The sequence below is a fragment of the Tachypleus tridentatus genome, unplaced genomic scaffold, assembly GCF_004210375.1.
Source record: "Tachypleus tridentatus isolate NWPU-2018 unplaced genomic scaffold, ASM421037v1 Hic_cluster_2, whole genome shotgun sequence".
NCBI lineage: Eukaryota > Metazoa > Arthropoda > Merostomata > Xiphosura > Limulidae > Tachypleus > Tachypleus tridentatus.
This window is the reverse complement of record NW_027467782.1, coordinates 17,662,932-17,680,376: the sequence shown is the minus strand read 5'-3', so window position 1 is coordinate 17,680,376 and position 17,445 is coordinate 17,662,932. Positions and strand designations below refer to the sequence as shown.

At 33.7% G+C, this 17,445-nt stretch overlaps 2 protein-coding genes and 1 pseudogene across 2 annotated transcripts; all 3 read right to left on the bottom strand.

Moving 5' to 3' along the window:
* Positions 1-12,080: 12,080 nt before the first annotated feature.
* On the bottom strand, positions 12,081-15,111 carry LOC143242849 (uncharacterized). Its single transcript, XM_076486449.1, has 2 exons — positions 14,801-15,111; positions 12,081-12,410 (listed from the first exon to the last, which is right to left on the bottom strand). The coding sequence occupies exons 1-2, from the start codon at positions 14,969-14,971 to the stop codon at positions 12,255-12,257; spliced, it is 327 nt and encodes a 108-aa protein (XP_076342564.1). The 5' UTR covers positions 14,972-15,111; the 3' UTR covers positions 12,081-12,254.
* Positions 12,748-13,321, bottom strand: LOC143242848 (E3 SUMO-protein ligase ZBED1-like; annotated as a pseudogene).
* On the bottom strand, positions 13,312-13,722 carry LOC143243235 (E3 SUMO-protein ligase ZBED1-like; the record flags this gene model as incomplete). Its single annotated transcript, XM_076487085.1, has 1 exon — positions 13,312-13,722. A coding segment is annotated over exon 1 (411 nt), but the record flags the coding sequence as incomplete, so codon positions are not given.
* Positions 15,112-17,445: the final 2,334 nt, after the last annotated feature.

The window sequence follows — 17,445 nt, the reverse complement described above, 5'->3', positions numbered from 1 at the left end:
AACATCATCTTCACCAAGTTTTTGGCGATTAAACTGTAATTTTTAACAATTACCTATTTAAATCAAGACATGCGCAGTGCATTGCGCAACCAAGAAAAAAAAAAGGTGAAACATGCCTTACATAGTGTTTTACAGGAACCAACGAATAGCGATTTTTAGCTAGCTGTAACTTAGTACTTCCTCTATCATGTTTCTGAATTTTTCACCCATATTGCTTCCTTGTTTGTTCACTTCACATTTCGAATTTCAAGAACATCCGTGCAATCACAACTGAGATATACGGTATCAAAATTCGACTTATTTGCTTCCTTTCTTTTTCAACTGTTCTTCATTCTAATGATACCGCTACTATCTTTAAAAACATAGATAATAGTAAAAAAAACATTGAAACGGTTCGTAAGAAAGCAGCATGACACCAAACTACATACACTTCGACAAGCAGCTCGTAAAGTTCTATACCTGCACTTCTCAAAAGTATGAGTAACTAAAGTAACTTGGTTTATAAAAATAGTTCATAATTTAACGTTGGTACAATTAACTGAATTATAAGTTATTATTTTATAAAGAGGTTCTAATATTTTTTTACCAATATAATCGTTTTCCCAATAAAATACACTGCTTTGAATTTAAAACTAACTTTTAAAGTCTGTTTTGCAGAATTGCGACTAAATTCAAAACTGATAGAAGTATTACATAGAAAGGCAACCTATGAATAATGTTTAAAATGCTTTAGAATTTCCTGTTGAGATTTTCGTAAGTCCTTCTCAATACCTCCCAACATTGCCATAACTTTCCAAAACCTTTTGAAAACTAGAGTATTAATAAATTTATTTGCAAATTTGCTTCCAGAGCAACAGTTGTTCTCAACTGCAAAAATAAATGTTAGAAATTAAACTTTAACATTCCAGAACTAATTGCGTTAGAGAACTGCAACAAGATAACAGAATAATCATTCTTAAGGTAGACAAAACTAACTCTGTCGTCAATTTTAGCAGGGCTTTTGATTATTAAAAATTAATAGAAATACTGTATGATCCATCTTTATTTAAAAGTTTATATATCAATTCAACCAATTTTGGAGAAATTGTGTTAAATAAGCATCTGATTAAACAATACAAATCGATAATGTACTCAGTATTACTGCATTTCTACTTGAGAAGTAATAATGTCAGGACTCTACAATTTTACGGATCACATCAAACAATTTAAAAACAAATATAACTTATGATCAATTAATTATAACAGCCTTTGACAGTTTTCACTTTAAAATTTCCTGCTCATCTCAACCTTATGGATTCTTTATTGCTAATGGGATATTAAAGAACAGTAGTGGTGAGCAGTCTCTTGTTTGTATCAGAATTGCGTTTCTTTTATTATTATTATTACAGTAAAAGATGACCTGGAGAGATCACCCATTTTAATCATTTACACCACTTTATGGTAGTGTGTTGTCTGTCTATAACTTAGTTACTAGACACTAAAATGTTGTCACTTAAGAAACGCTTAACATTGCAATTTGTACTGTTGTGACGTTGGTGAATCGTGCACATGCCACGAATCACGAGAATAATTATACAATCTGTAGGATACAACACAGTATGAAGTATGAACTTGAACAGCAAGAAATAAAAATATTTGTCACTATTCATTTTGATTTTATCTGCTCTTGATATAAAACACGTCAGAGGTCCCTTCACCAAACATCAAGATGATTAATATATGTCGTGAGTGCAAATCTAGTTTGTTTGTTTGTTGTTGAATTTCGCATAAAGCTACTCGAGGGCTATCTGTACTAGCCGTCCCTAATTTAGCAGTGTAAGACTAGAGGAAAGGCCGCTAGTCATCACCACCCACCGCTAACTCTTGGGCTATTCTTTTGGGCGTCACATTATAACGCCCCCACGGCTGAAAGGGCGACGGGGATGCGAACCCGCGACCCTCAGATTACGAGTCGCACGCCTTAACACGCTTGGCCATGCCGGGCCGAGTGCAAATGTAAAGAAAGATGATAGGATTATGTGTTCAGTTTATTATTTTTAAGTTAATTAATTACAGGGGAAACAAAATTATCTTGGCATAATCCGCTTTAAAATTTCGCTTCGATAGTTTTGAGCCCGACTTGGCCCGGTGGTTAATGCATTCAAATCGTAATCCGAGGATTGGAGTTCGAATCCCCGTCACACCAAACATACTCGCCCTTTCAGCCGTGGGGCTGTTATAACTGACGGTCAATCCCACTATTCGTTGGTAAAAGAGTAGCTCAAGAGTTGGTTATGGGCGGTGATGACTAGCTGCCTTCCCTATTGTATTACACTTTAAATTAGGAACGCCTAGCATAGATAGCCCTCGTGAAGTTTTGCGTGAATTTCAAAAACAAACAAACTTTATTAGTTTTACACTTTGCGCTTAATATGGTTTGTAAAATAGTTAGGGTGAGCGTAGTGCAGATGGACCTTTGTTAAGATTAAACGCGCACACACACAGATTCACTCCGAATTGTCGTAACAGATTGACTAATGTATAGTTTAGCACATTCTTCACTCAAAGCCACCTATGGAATAACTGCGCATAGCAGTTCCAGGTTTTAAACTTATAATATAGAAGTTAATTACTCAATAAAACCGTTGTCCTTTTTAGCCTACTCCAGAGCAACATCCTGCCCATTTAACAGTTTCAATAGGTAAAAACATAGAAATTATTCGATATGACCTAATATGTTGTCTTCCCTCCTGAAGTTAACAGCCAAGAACAAGTCCATAATTTGAGGGATAAGTAATGTAATAAATATACGAATTGAGCACAGTCAATAAGGACCAATTTGCTCAGAGCACGTTGTATTACCAACAGTTATATAACAGAGTCTAGAAAAAATTACGTTATCATGCCTACATAGTTGTAAGTCGCTATTCCATGTGCCTTTCATTGATTTGTTGTTACTTTAAGGAATGTTTTTGTTGTGAAAAGAAAAGAGGAAGGATTTTAACTGGTTAACGCGATCTAAATATTCAAACATTTTTTTTTCCTTTTACGGACAATATGTTTTCAAGTTATTTTGTATTCGTGTCTTACCTCACTAACATTGTTGAACAAAGCAAGTTAGTAATTTATATACGAATTTTAGTAAAGAAGATTGACGCACTAAATAGCAAAAATTACTACAAAGTGTACATATATGTATATATTTATTGTTTTAATAGTTTCAGGAGTTTTCGTTACTCGTATAAAAAATTACGAAACATTTATTTCACTCACTGGAATTCTTGATCCCGGTAACGAAATTCTAGAAATAGATGGCATTAGTGTTAGCCAAAAACACATCATAGATATCCAAAATATGATAATAAAAACCAAGAAAATACGCTTCACAACCCTGTCTCTTGTAAATCGGAAAGAGAAATGAATACATGCAAAGAACATAAAATGGATTTTTTATTATAAATAATAATTTGTGTATTTATATATGTTATGTTTCTTGTTTAAAATTGTAAAATAATAGATTAAGAACAGTTTAAATTGTATTAAATGTATTGCAAAATTTTGTATTGGATTTTATTGTTCAAATGATGAAATAACACCAACAGAATTAAAGACAGACAATACAAAATTTTGTATTGGATTTTATTGTTCAAATGATGAAACAACACCAACAGAATTCAAGACAGATTTGCTACAGAGGAATCAATCCAGAAAGAGATATAATTTTATGAACAAAGCATCACTGAATATAATTAATATATAATTAATACAATCAGTTTAAATCAGTAATTTATCAGTTAATTAACTTTTCTTACCATTCAATTAAATCATCGTGAAAAAGGATGATACTGTAGAATAATTGAAAAGAACTCTTAGATATTAAATTAACTCAATAATGATTTTCGGTAACATGATTACAATAAAATAATCTGGAAATATTTCTTTTCAACAATTTATTAATTTTCTCACAACGTAGATTGTGCAGTATGACCTACACACAATGACACTCTATTCACATAGTATTTTCGAAAAACATTAGTCAATCTCGGTTGTGTCATCTTCTAAACCAAATTAGAATAATTTAAAAATAATTAAAGCCAGTCGTTATCATTCATGCACTTTTCAAGCTTTTTATCTAAACTCTCATGTACTGCTTTTTCAACGTCTGAAGATAACCCATTCCAAAGGCCAACCAAACTCTTAAATAATTAAAACTGCCTTAGCTGAAGATGATTCCTACCAGTCCATAAGTTATACCTGTGTCCCCTAGTTCTACTATTTTCGTTGACAAATATGGAAAAAAAAAAAAAACGATTATGCATCAGCATTTCCACGTATGATAAAACAATATTTTCTTTTCTTTTAGTGTGCTTTAAAAAAGTCTGTACTCTTAATTTTTAAATTTACAGTCATATATTTTCTCATATATCCTTTCTCATATTTTCATTTCTTGTTTCAACAACTTTTTAGTCTTATGAATCTCGTGTCATACCAGTCAATTCAAATTTCTTAAATTTATGATGATTTTAATAAATCTTATATCTTAAACTGTGTGTGAGTCAACCTGTTTATTGTTTCCTTGTAGCTACCCTTTTCATTCTATAAGGAATATGTTTATCTTGAATATTGAAGAATTTACCTTTAAAGAGTTTATACATGTGATCAGTGTCGCTATATAACTCAGTTGACCAATTCAGAACAGATTATTCTTGTCGCATCCTTTCAATTTTTTTAAAATTATGACCCAAATATCGTTGTTATTTATCTCTATTTGCAACAGAACATTTCACCTGATAGAGCACTTATCATACGCATCCATACGTTCTCCAATTTCCATAATCATTTCTGTATTTGAAGTTAACAATAAATTTATCATAGCTTTATTTTCCTTGACTAGTTTAAGAAGCTCAACAGTTTCCAAAAGCATTTCTCCCTCATGGTTTGACTTTAATATTTCCCAATATATATGTTCCATCATGATTTCATTAAGAGCTGAAATCTTAATCTGATTGTAAAGATTCTCACTTATTTCATCAGTGCTATTGTGGTTTCTTAGAAATTCCCACTAAAAGGCCTTTCCTTTTTTATATCCACTAATAACGACCAAAATGAATTTTATCTCCAAACTAATATCCTTAATTTGACCATATATTACTATTAGGCATATCTTGTAAAAAATGCACTTTATTGATGAATGAGTCGTATGCAACAGACATGTCGAAATTGAAGTGGTTTGAATATTATTGTTATACATTATTCTAATTGTTAAAAGTTTTCATGGGACTAGATGTAGTGTTATAAATATAATATGTTTAACATTTATTTCTGACGATAAGTACATTAATATAATCTCTCATTGCCAGCTTGATGCATAAGTTAATTCACCCATGATTTGTGACAGACGTTTATAATCAACAAGAAGTTGAATAAACTATCATTACATGTAAAGCCATAACTTAAATTGAGATTAATACAATTTTAACTTCTTAATAATTTTACTGTAAATGTTTACTGAAGGTTATCTTTTTACACCACGTAATGCTTTCTGTTAAAATTTTACAATGAACGATTCATTTGAATTTCTTTGGTGGATTTAATATTTGGGAAACATAACAGGAGTTCATCTACAAGATGGTGATGGTGATTCCAGAATTATGGCTATTGGCGGGAAGAGAGGTATTCATGTTCTAATTAAACTATGTTAATGACAACACTCGGAGATAATCCAGGTAACAACTTTCTAAACTCATACACGCAATACAAGAAGTCCTCATTCATCAATGTTCTGTTGTCTAATTATTTAGGTTTATGTACACCCTTAAAATAAAGAAAGGAAGAAAAAAAAATCTTCATTGAATTACTAACTAACCAGTACTTGCTATTCCTGTTATTATGTGCCCATGCTTTTCTTATTGGGCAGAACTGTTGTGCAGTGTTATTCTTACGAGTTCAGAAAACTGAATGTCGTATCTTAATCGCCACACACTATAAAAACGTAATACAGCTATAACAATAAATAAATAACAACGAACACACGTATAATTTATTTTGAATTCGTAGGTTGCTGAGTATACAGTCTACATGAACTTTTTGTACGGAGTACCTATTGGACGGATATCTATCTACTAACAATTCCATTGATAAATAAATAAAATTCGTGGCAGGTACTTCGATTTAAAACTTTGCATCTCAAGAAGAAATGCAAAGCAATCGAGAGCACTCAGAAGAGACCTTTTCTTCGCCTTGCTTGAAATAAAATTTAACTGGGCTAGTGATTGATAATTAATAGCGAAGCCGAAAAGATTTAAAGTTTACGAGTTTGTAATACAATCTGGTGGCAAAGGTCCAATGGTGGCATTTTGAAGATTAGTTGCTCGATGTTGGGGGCGTTCGGCAATAAAATGAAAATATTGTAGGGTACATCCGTGGTTAAGTATAAAATCAGCTACCTGTTTGTGTTCGGTCACAACTTTAACAAAGTTAGTTGGCAATGCTGTGGTCTTGGAATGAATTCTGTGAGCCGCATGGAGTAACGTGAAAGTTGTGGTTTCCAGAGAATGTTGAATTCCAGCAGGAGTTAAGACAAATGAACGTTCTTAATAAATATCGAATACAGGCAACGTGAACTTTAGGTAGGAGAGCATTGAACGTTGATATCTGCTTTCCATGGTTCACATACATATGCATGGTCCTGGAGTATTGAAAGCTGCAGTAACATGCCTCCTCGGTGAAGAATTTTGGTTTTTCTGGGGTCAACTGAGACGTCAGGATTGAACTGATCGATGAAGACAACATGGCAGCGATGACTTCTCATTCTAAACACTTCAGCTACTAGTCGAGGAATGAAACGAGGTTATTGATGTCAATTCGTCTCTGCATTTATACGCTTCTAACGGTAAACTAACAGGTTATGTGATTAGTCTTATTCTTGATAGGTACAAAACTACAGAATGGAATACACAGGAATACCTCGTACAGGGCGGTTAATGCGTGAGAAACACTACCGCATTGATTGAATCAGCATTGAGCGGGGAATAGTTTCAACAGGAAAAATAACGATACATGGGTATCATAAGGGATTTCTTCATAGTAGAAATAATTAAGCCTGATTAGTTAGAAAAACAGAAATAACTATGAGATAAAATGAAAGCGATATTAATTTATAAACTTTATTTTGAAAAATTAAAAGAATGAATATTTTATTTTGAAAAATAAAAAGTTTAAAAATTTACTGATTAAAATAAATCTATCTCTTCTTGGTGGCACCATTTTCTTTTTCTTCATGGAATTCTCGGTAACATCGAATGACATTTTATAACCGCACTCTATGACTGGATCATGATTCATAATTAAGTATGTATCAGTTTCCACTGCCCGAAACATTGTTTCAAGTTTCCGTAAGATAAATCATTCTTCCTGCTCTTCACTAGCACCTTCGTTACACTCTGGACTTTCTTCTTTTTCCTGATATGCCCGATCTTGGTCTAAATTAAGGAGCATATCATTGTCGAGAGCTTGAGAATGTGCGTAAATGCACTCTCGAACCTTAGCCACTTCCAAAGACTCGAATTCAATGTTGTGTCCAACTTTGACGACGTCTTCGGAAACATCCCTTATTTCGGACTCAAAGCCGCAGGAATGACTTGCGCCATCAGGCAAAACGTGCTTCCACGTCGCTCTCGTGTTACTCTTGCTAACTTGGAACCACGCTTCGATGATGTTTTCGATAACACTTCTGATGTTGTAATTTTTCCACAATTCAGTCATAGATAGCGCAGATTCTCTAGTTGTAGCCTTTCTCGCTTGAGAAAAGTTCACCCAAAATAATAAGCTTTAAACATCGCAATGACACCTTGATCCGTTGGTTGCAGTGGACATGTTCTATTGAATGGAAAAAAAGTGAATTTTGAGATTTTCGTAAAAGTCACAATGTCCCGTTAGACGGCTTGGTGCATTACATAATAAAAACAAAGCTTTAAAGTCCAAGTTGTTTGTTTTCTTTGCAGTAATGTTCAGCTGTTGGACAAAATTAGCTTTTTTACCAGTCATCAAACAAAGTTTTCGTAATTCATACTTTTTTATTTGATCGCCAAACAAGTGGAAGGGTCTTCTTCTTTGCACATTCTTCTATAAATCTAGAAAAGGTTAATAGTTAGTCAGTTGTTTCAGAAAGAACATCTACACTAGCCATCCCTAACTTTAAACTGATAAGACTATGAAATGGCACCTATTGCCAATTCTTGGCTTACTTTAATCAAATAGCAGGATTTGACAATCACTTTTACAACATTTCCATAATCCCAAGGTTGAAGGGCATTTTTGCTGCAACAGAATTAGAACCACAAACACCCAGATTCAGAGTTCAGCACACTGACCACTAGGCCTAACATACAAATAATAAAATAATACCAAAATGTGTCAGATATCAGTGTGTTATGAATATGGTAATTTTATCCCTGGTTCAGTGTTCATTCTCTTTTGATTTTTTTTTACTCTGGCTTGTAATATTTGGTGTTTAAATCAAGTTTTTCTAATCCAAATTTACATACATGCCCAGCCCAAAGGTAAAAGAACAAATACATAATTAACATGCACTAATTCCTGTGCCTGGTATTTGACAATTCAAAGATGAGGGGTGTGATCATAAAAAAGAAATTGAAAGGTTATTTGGTTTACTTTGTTCTGAAGTTTGCACAAAGCTACACAAAGGCTATCTGGACTAGAAGTCCTTAATTTAGCAGTGTAAGACTAGAGGGAAGGCAGTTATCACCATTCACAGCCACACCTGAGGCTACTCTTTTACCAATGAATAGTGGGGATTGACTGTCATATAATAATGCTTCCATGGCTGAAGTGGCCAAAACTGAAAAGTATTACTGAAAATCTTACAAAACAAATATATAGTAGTGTTACTTGCATCTGAACTTAAATACTGAGGTTTTGTCATTATTTTAATAATTTCTCTGGCACGAAAGTATAAAGATTTTCTTATGATTATTTTGGTGCATTCATAAAAAAATTCAAGCTATATTAATTTCATTCTTGAAAATACAAACATGAAAAAAAAACCCTTACATTATTTACAGCTGAACAGAAAACAAGAAACAACCTTAAAATTACACGAAAAAACACATAACATTTCCTTTTAGTCATTAAGAAATCAAAGTAAAAAATAAACAATAAAACTAATATGCTTACATTCCACTATAAATATATATATATACACACATACCACTATAAACAGGTACTTGTTACATATGTATTTATATATATACATTGTCCATATATATATACACACATACCACTATAAACAGGTACTTGATACATCCATATGAACACACACTTATATATACATGCCACTATAAGCAGGTATTTGATCCATATCGTCTTGAATAAAGCCATAAAAAGTACATTTTTACACAACTAGAAATAGCTGAATTTCATATCCCTAATTTTTCTTATTTAAGTGATCTATCAGGTTAAAGGTCATGATGCACACAAGGTTCAACAGTGCAGCTGTGACTGAGGTAGTGAGAGATACCATGCTGGTAAGTGTCTGATTGTCACTCAATGTGAAGTACAGAACAGTTTGAATGGATATTCTGTAAAAAATTGCAGCAACAAGAGCTACTGTAACCTAAAAGAACAAAACATAATTTGTTAAACCAGTAAAGAAAGAGCTATTGTAACCTAAAGAACAAAACATAATTTGTTAAGCCAGTAAAGAAAGAGCTACTGTAACCTAAAGAACAAAACATAATTTGTTAAGCCAGTAAAGAAATAGCTACTGTAACCTGAAGAATAAAAAGTCAGTTAAATCTATACAGAAAGAGCTACTGTAAACTAAAGAATAAAAACATATGTTAGGTCTGTAAAGAAAGAGCTACTGTAACCTGAAGAATAAAAACATATGTTTGGTCTGTAAAGAAAGAGCTACTGTAACCTGAAGAATAAAAATATATGTTAGATCTGTAAAGAAAGAGCTACTGTAACCTGAAGAATAAAAACATAATCCTGATAAGTCTATAAAGAATCACTGCATCAAGACCTACTGTAACACAGATATATACTTAAATTTAAAATAGTTTTAAGGAACTTAAAAAAAAACACTTTGCTGTAGCAAACTATAACTGGAGTCTGGCAGTTAAAGCCCAGATTTCTTTACACATATGGAGGTTGGTTGTCCTTTTACAGAGTGGTTCACTAAGTCTTTACCTAGATTTTCTAGGCAGCAAATTGTTCTGTGGGATATGATAAAACAAAACCCATGAAACCTGCGACTGATCAAACAACTCTAAAGTTATGCTTTCTTGTGGCATCTTAACCCATTTTATAATTACTAAAAATGGACAATTTCACAATTTTTTGTTTGTCAATGTTTGGAATCTGTACAAAAATATCTTTGTACCAGATACCATGTAAGTTGGTCAAAATATGGCTGAGTAAATGATCAACAAATATCTCTAAATTATGCTGTTTTGGATCTCTTACCCCCCCCCCCAAAAAAAAAGATTCGAAATGGGCAAATCTAGCTATTTTTGTTTGTCATTGTATTAATTAAGCTCACATTATACTTACATTTGTGCCAGTTGTCTTCTACACTGCTGTAAGTATAACCACACAAGAGTCCAAAATATATATTTTTGGGTTGTTTGACATTTGACCCCTTAAAAAGCCTAAATAAATGAGATGAAAATACTGCCTGGTCATATTGGACCTTGGTAATGACCCTACCAAGTTTCAAGATAATCTGCCAAGATATGTAGGTATGGCAGTCGACTGAAAAGGGTTTGGAAGATAATGAAACAACAGAAAACTATATCTCTCTCATGATGATGAGGAACCCATGTGAAGTAAAAATGTATCTTAAGATGGCTAGTATGGGTATTAAAACTCTTTTGTTATCCTGAAGATTAAAGAGACCTAAGAAGGTTGAAACATTGTTCTCTAATTTATTTTAATGAAAGTTTTAATACTCATACCAGCTATCTTCAAATACAGTACACCTCTCTGTGAAGACATAATTATGAGAAATAACTGTCTAGAATGCTATATTGCAGAAAATTGGAAACTGGATTCAGTGAAAATAATAAAATTCCTCCCAAGTTTACAAAGTGCATCTTTAAAAAAAATTTTACTTTAAACATAGAACCAAAAATAAATGACCATGAAGTTATAAAAATCATCTTAATTTAAGAATGCAGCCTCACTCTAAAACAGTACCACCTATGGTACTAGGATATCTCTATTAAGCCTTTAGTGATCTCTAATCATTTGGGTAAAAAACCTTTAAAAGTAGACTCATTCTTGAAACACCACTGAAAACCTTTCTTGTAAATAGATTGGACCACCAAAAGATTGATAATAAGCAAAATACATGATTTCATGATTGTTGAGACAAAATTAAAATTTGCCTACTTAATTGTATTATTTTTTTATTCATGTTATTGTTACACAAAACTACAACAAAATCGACTGAGCAGTTTGAACCACAATATGCTATATGGAATACTGTGAATGTCCATGACTTACCTAAAATTAATTATTTTTCAGTGTTTTTTTTTTTTGTTTGTTTGTTTTGAATTTCGCACAAAGCTACTCGAGGGCTATCTGTGCTAGCCGTCCCTAATTTAGCAGTGTAAGACTAGAGGGAAGGCAGCTAGTCATCACCACCCACCGCCACTTGGGCTACTCGTTACCAACGAATAGTGGGATTGACCGTCACATTATACACCCCCACGGCTGGGAGGGCGAGCATGTTGTAGCGCGACGCGGGCGCGAACCCGCGACCCTCGGATTACGAGTCGCACGCCTTACGCGCTAGGCCATGCCGGGCCAGCAGAAAACAGAAACAAACTAACGGCATCATTATACAAATTAACTAGTGCACCAACAAAATACATTTCACCTTACAACATATTTCAAGAATCACAAATTACACAACAAAGTATCTAAAGAACTAAACTCATGTTAACAATATATATTCTCTTTTCAGATATCGGGCACAGGACAGGCAAAACTTTCGGCGCCTGTCCTGTGAAAGTGGGTTTTCTCGGGGCACCCTGTTTCCCCACAGCAAAACTTAGGCTTTGATTTTAGTAGGCCGGTCAACGAATGTCAGAACGGCACTCGAATATTCGTGGGCGAAAATTCGTGAATATCCGAATATTCGTGCATATACTTGTTAGATCGTTTTAGAATTATTAATTAATAATTAACTTACCTTAAATTGCAATATTTATGCCAGTAAAGAGTAGAAATAACTTGTTTTTCATCATTTACTGAAGTTTACATTCTTTTCTTGAACTTCCTGTCACAGTGCACCATGGGTAATGTATTACTGTAAACCATATTGTTGCTGCTCTGTTCAATGTGAGCCCTCTGTACAAAAGCTGACTTCTGGCACCTGTGACCTGTTTTTTCTTATTTTGATGCTGTAAAATTGTTGTCCATTATTATTTTATTTATGTAATTATATTACTATACTGTGTTGAATAAAATACTTGTCAAAATAATTATTGTTGTTTGTTTTCTTTTATTCTACACACTGGAAACAACATTATTAATAAACATGAACTTTATTAATGAACATAAAAAAACATCAGAAAACAATTAACACTAAACAAGTTAAAATAGACATAAAATACTGAGTTTATGCTGCAGCCACATAGACCTGTTCCACATCCTGGTCAATTATTAATGCTCTGTCCATTGTTACTTGGAAAATATTAAAAGTTAAACACTAACAATAAAAACATTTGTAAAAAAAACCTCATAAAACAACTTTCACTGAAAATACTGAGTGTATGCACATTCCTGTTCATGGTGTTTCCTCCTTACATTTGAGGATGGAAGCCCAGGAAGTTGGGGATAAACTGGATTAGAGACCTGTGAGCTAGTACTGGCAGCACTCGAAGGGGTACAGGTAACTGTAACTGCAGGGAGAGCATCAGATGCAGGGAGAAAATCAGAAGGGACTGTCATGTTGGCTTTGACTGCTGACTTCAAGTTCTTGTTCAGGAACACCAATTGATCCACATGTTCAGGGTTAAGGGAAGCCCTTAGCTTGCTGACGGTCAAACCTGCTGTGCTGAATGTACGTTCGCTTGGTACTGATGTACCAGGAATAGACAGGTATTTCCTAGCAACTGAAGCAATTGATGGAAACCTTGACCTCTACACAGACCACCACTGAAGAGGGTTTGGTGGCCTTAGAGGCTCTCTGACAAAATCAGCCAACTCTTCCTCAACTGAAGAAACATCACTGCCTTCTGTCAAGTCTACTGTATCACCCATTACATAACTCAAAACTTTTGACATAATGGGGTTTTTTACAGGTGGTTCTGTTACCTCATCTGCTTCAGGTTCCTTCTTGACTTCTGCAGTGTTGCTTGATCTCCTGATTTCTTCTGCTATGTTGGCATGAAGTTCCTTTCTCTGACTTTCGGTCAAAAATTTTAGACTTTTATATCTAGGATCAAGTGCTGAAGCTTTCAGCAGGGAACTATTCAGACCTTCATTAATGATTCCTCCATCTTCTGACAAGAATTTAAATCTTTTCACCAATCCCATACTGATTGTTTTTTTCAACTGCTTAGCTAGTGCTTTGTCTTCCTCTGTGGTCTTAAGGTCCTCCATCATATCTGTCAGCAGAGGGTAAATTGAGGACCCTGTGGGAAGATCTTCCTTCCCAAGAATTTCAGTGGCTTCTGCAAAAGGATGAAGTATTGGGATTATTGTATGCATCGTGTCCCAAAAGACATCATCAATGTCAAATCTTTCTCCACTTTTTACAATGGTAGCGTCTACCAACACTGCATATATGGGCACTCTGAGCTCTACCAGTCACTGCACCATCTCCAGCGCAGAGTTCCATCTTGTAGGGCAATCCTGTATAAGGTTCTTTGCAATGATGGGACCCTTCTTTACTTGTTCCTTCTGGGCTTCAGTAGCCATCTGAACTTGCTTTTGTTTTAGGGCACTTGTGGCCAGAACAGAATGGTTGAAGAATGTAACCAACCTTCTCCCTGCCCCAAGGGCTTTTGCAATGGGTGCAAGCTTAAGCCCATCTTGCAGAGCTAACTGAAGGCTGTGGGCAAAACAGCCAGAGTGAGAAATGCCTAACTTTTCTGCTGCCACAAGCATATTTGCAGCATTATCAGTAGTTAAGTGGACAATATTGTTGGTGTTTAGAAATTCAGAACACAGATTGTGAATTTCAGAAGCAATATTTTGACCTGTGTGTCTATCAGAAAGGAGTCTGGTGCCCAGAACATTTGAGTGCATTTTCCATTGCAAGTCAATGTGTTGTTCTGTGATAGTAATGTAACCTTGCATTGCATTACTAGTCCACAAATCAGTGGTCAGTGAAACATGCTGGTCTCTCAGTTCTCCAATCATCTCTGTCTTGGCATCATTGTACAGTTTTGTAAGGTAGTTACCAACAGTATTTCTACAAGGAACTTTGTATGATGGGTTTAACTGGTTTGCAAAATATCTAAATCCTACACCCTCAACAAAACTGAGTGGTCTAAAATCTACAGCACACATAAGAGCCAGGCTCCTGTTTATTCTCTCAGTGCTGTGTACATTCATTTTGGTAGCACAGGGATTCAGCTGCAGGAGTGTTGTTTGTCTCAGTGTAGGTGCAGCAGTAACATTTTTAGAGTCCTGCAAATGCAGGTGAATAATTAATTATATATTTGCTAGCTATACATAAAATAAATATAAAACATATATTTAAAAAAATGGGATAATATAATTTTAAACACAGAATATTCCTGCAGGTTCAGAAATGTCAAACAGCCATGTGCTCACTGCTCACCTGTTTGTTGGAAGTTAGGGAAATTCCACTATGCCTGTTACTCATATGATTTCTTAGGTTTGTTGTACCTCCACAAAATGACAGGTTTGCTTTGCAGAGCTGACACTCTGCCTTCTTTCCATCTAGTTTAAAATACTTCCAAACAGCAGACTTTCTGCCTTGATCCTCCATATTTAAAGTCTTTTGGCGCCAAAGTAGCAACTTTAAGAAGGTTTACTGTAATCTTGTACCCACAATGCAATGTTCACAAAAGTTGGATTTCCTTTTCCTCTTTAGCAGACAACTACCAAAAAAAGTTAAATAAAGTGTTATTTATTCAGATTTGACTTCATTTTTTCTACAATGGTAAGTTAATATTTATTAATATTAATTAGGCGAATTTCGAATATTATTGCATTCGAATATTCGCGGAAAAAGATCCATATACGAAGCTTCGATTACTCTTGCCGGCTGTAGTATTTAGTTATTAATACAGCCGATCAGTATTCTAAACTGACTTTCACCTCACGATGACGCTAAACTTACCATCGTTATTAATACTCTAGAAGAAAGGGAGTTTGGTAAGAAGGCGGAGTTAGGTGACGTTTCTACATATCATCCAATAAGAATAACAGTGTCGGCGTAATTCGTGATAACAAGGAACCCGCTTGAAGTAAAAATGTATTCTCAAGACAGCTGGTATGGGTATTAGAACTGGAGGCGTAACTCAAGGCTAATTTGAAGCTTTCTGTGCCAGATTTGCATTCAAACAAAGAAGAAGGGCGTAGCTTCATGTACACAGTTCGTCGGCAGGCGTATTTTCATAGGATCGGTATCCAAGCGGTGGTATTTAAGTTTTATATATTCAAGTTATTGTTTCTCCTATTCTTATCAATTATATTTTTTAACATTCTTTACAATATTTCGATTTATTTTTGTATAAACATATCGCTATCTGTTAAGTTGTTTTTTAATCCTGAACAACTATTAATTTTGTGATGTACTGTCCCTATAACTGGTATTAGGTGCACTACATGTTTTATGAAAGAATAGCATCTGTAAAACAACAGCTATGTTTTACATACGTAACATCGCTTCTATACAAATTTAAAATATCGCTTTTGGTAATTTTGAAATTAGAGTATAATGGTAAAGGACAACCTTACACTAACTATAATTTAGTGTGTGAAACAAACACTTTGCAACTTAACGTAAATATAAATGTATAGTTTGGATTGTTATAAATATACCTTATTATAAAATAATATATATGCCGATTTTTTTTAGTAAAATTGTTATTAAAAGCCTGAATCGAGAAGGTATTTGATTTATGGTCAATCAAGCTCAGAATCGTTATATTTGCTTGATATAAGTTACAAATATTATTTCGTATAAGCACAACATCAGAACTATTATTCAGTGTACAACGGGTTTGATAATGGTTATTTATCACCTATAAACATGACACCAAAATTAACACGTTTTGTTTTATTTTAGTGTTAGTTCACTTACCAAAATGAAATCACCATGCTTGTGAAAAACTCAGCTATTGTTTTCTACCATACGCAGTATAAAGTATTGAAAACAAATAGAATCAATTTATTCAGTACGGCAAAAAACGACAAGAACAAAAGAAAAAACGAACAGTTTTTATTACGGGTTATGTGGTGATAACATAGATGACCTCGCATATGTTAATTCACAAGTATTTTATTTGAACTAGTTGTAACAACAATACTAATATTACTATTTCATTTGTTTGCCTATAGCTATCTCTTCAGACACATTATAGCTTACATACTTTATTTTTCAGATTTAATTTTAACAATGAAACTATAAAGCGATGTATAGCGAATTAAATTCTTCGTAATTTTGACACGTAATTACAATAATAAACAACAGTATTACATTATAATTACGTTTGGAAGATCATCAGTGAAATATTATAGAGCAGCACGGTTCACTTTATCTTTCTGTTTGACACAAAGGAAGTCGGATGTCTGTTTCCGTACCTCTGTTTTGTTAAGCCTAACGAGAGAAGTCTCATTTGTTACTATCTGTAACTTAAAATATAATTGTTGGTTTTATGAATCATTTACCAGAAAATTTCAAGAATTGATATTTATTACTTTATTATAAATTTAACTCTATAAACAGCTAAAAAAAGCGTTCAGATACATGACGAGAAATCAGTTTGTGGAATATAAAAGTATTAAAAATACGTAAAATTAGCCATAAATGTTAATTTTTTTATCTGCAAGTAGTATTAAGACACATATGAGGAAGTATTAAGTAATATGTTAAGATAGTATTAACCTGTACCTAAACCAAATATAGCTATGACTTCATAATGCAAAAAATGTAGTATCAGAAACGTTTCGGGGGCACATTAAATCACATCTGTATGTAGCATAATACAACGTATATCTGGAGACAATATAATGCTCCGCTCTAGAAAGCACTGTTAAGTACGGACAGCATACTTTAAGGTATATCTGGAAAGAATATAATGAGCCAATATAGAAAGCAGTATTAATTATGGATAGTATAATTTAAGTTTCATACTGCCAAACCCATAAATATAGTATCTTTTACTATCTAGATTCTAGAGGCAGTTTGAATGAATATAGGGCTATAATACAAATTATATTAGGAGAAAATGTGAG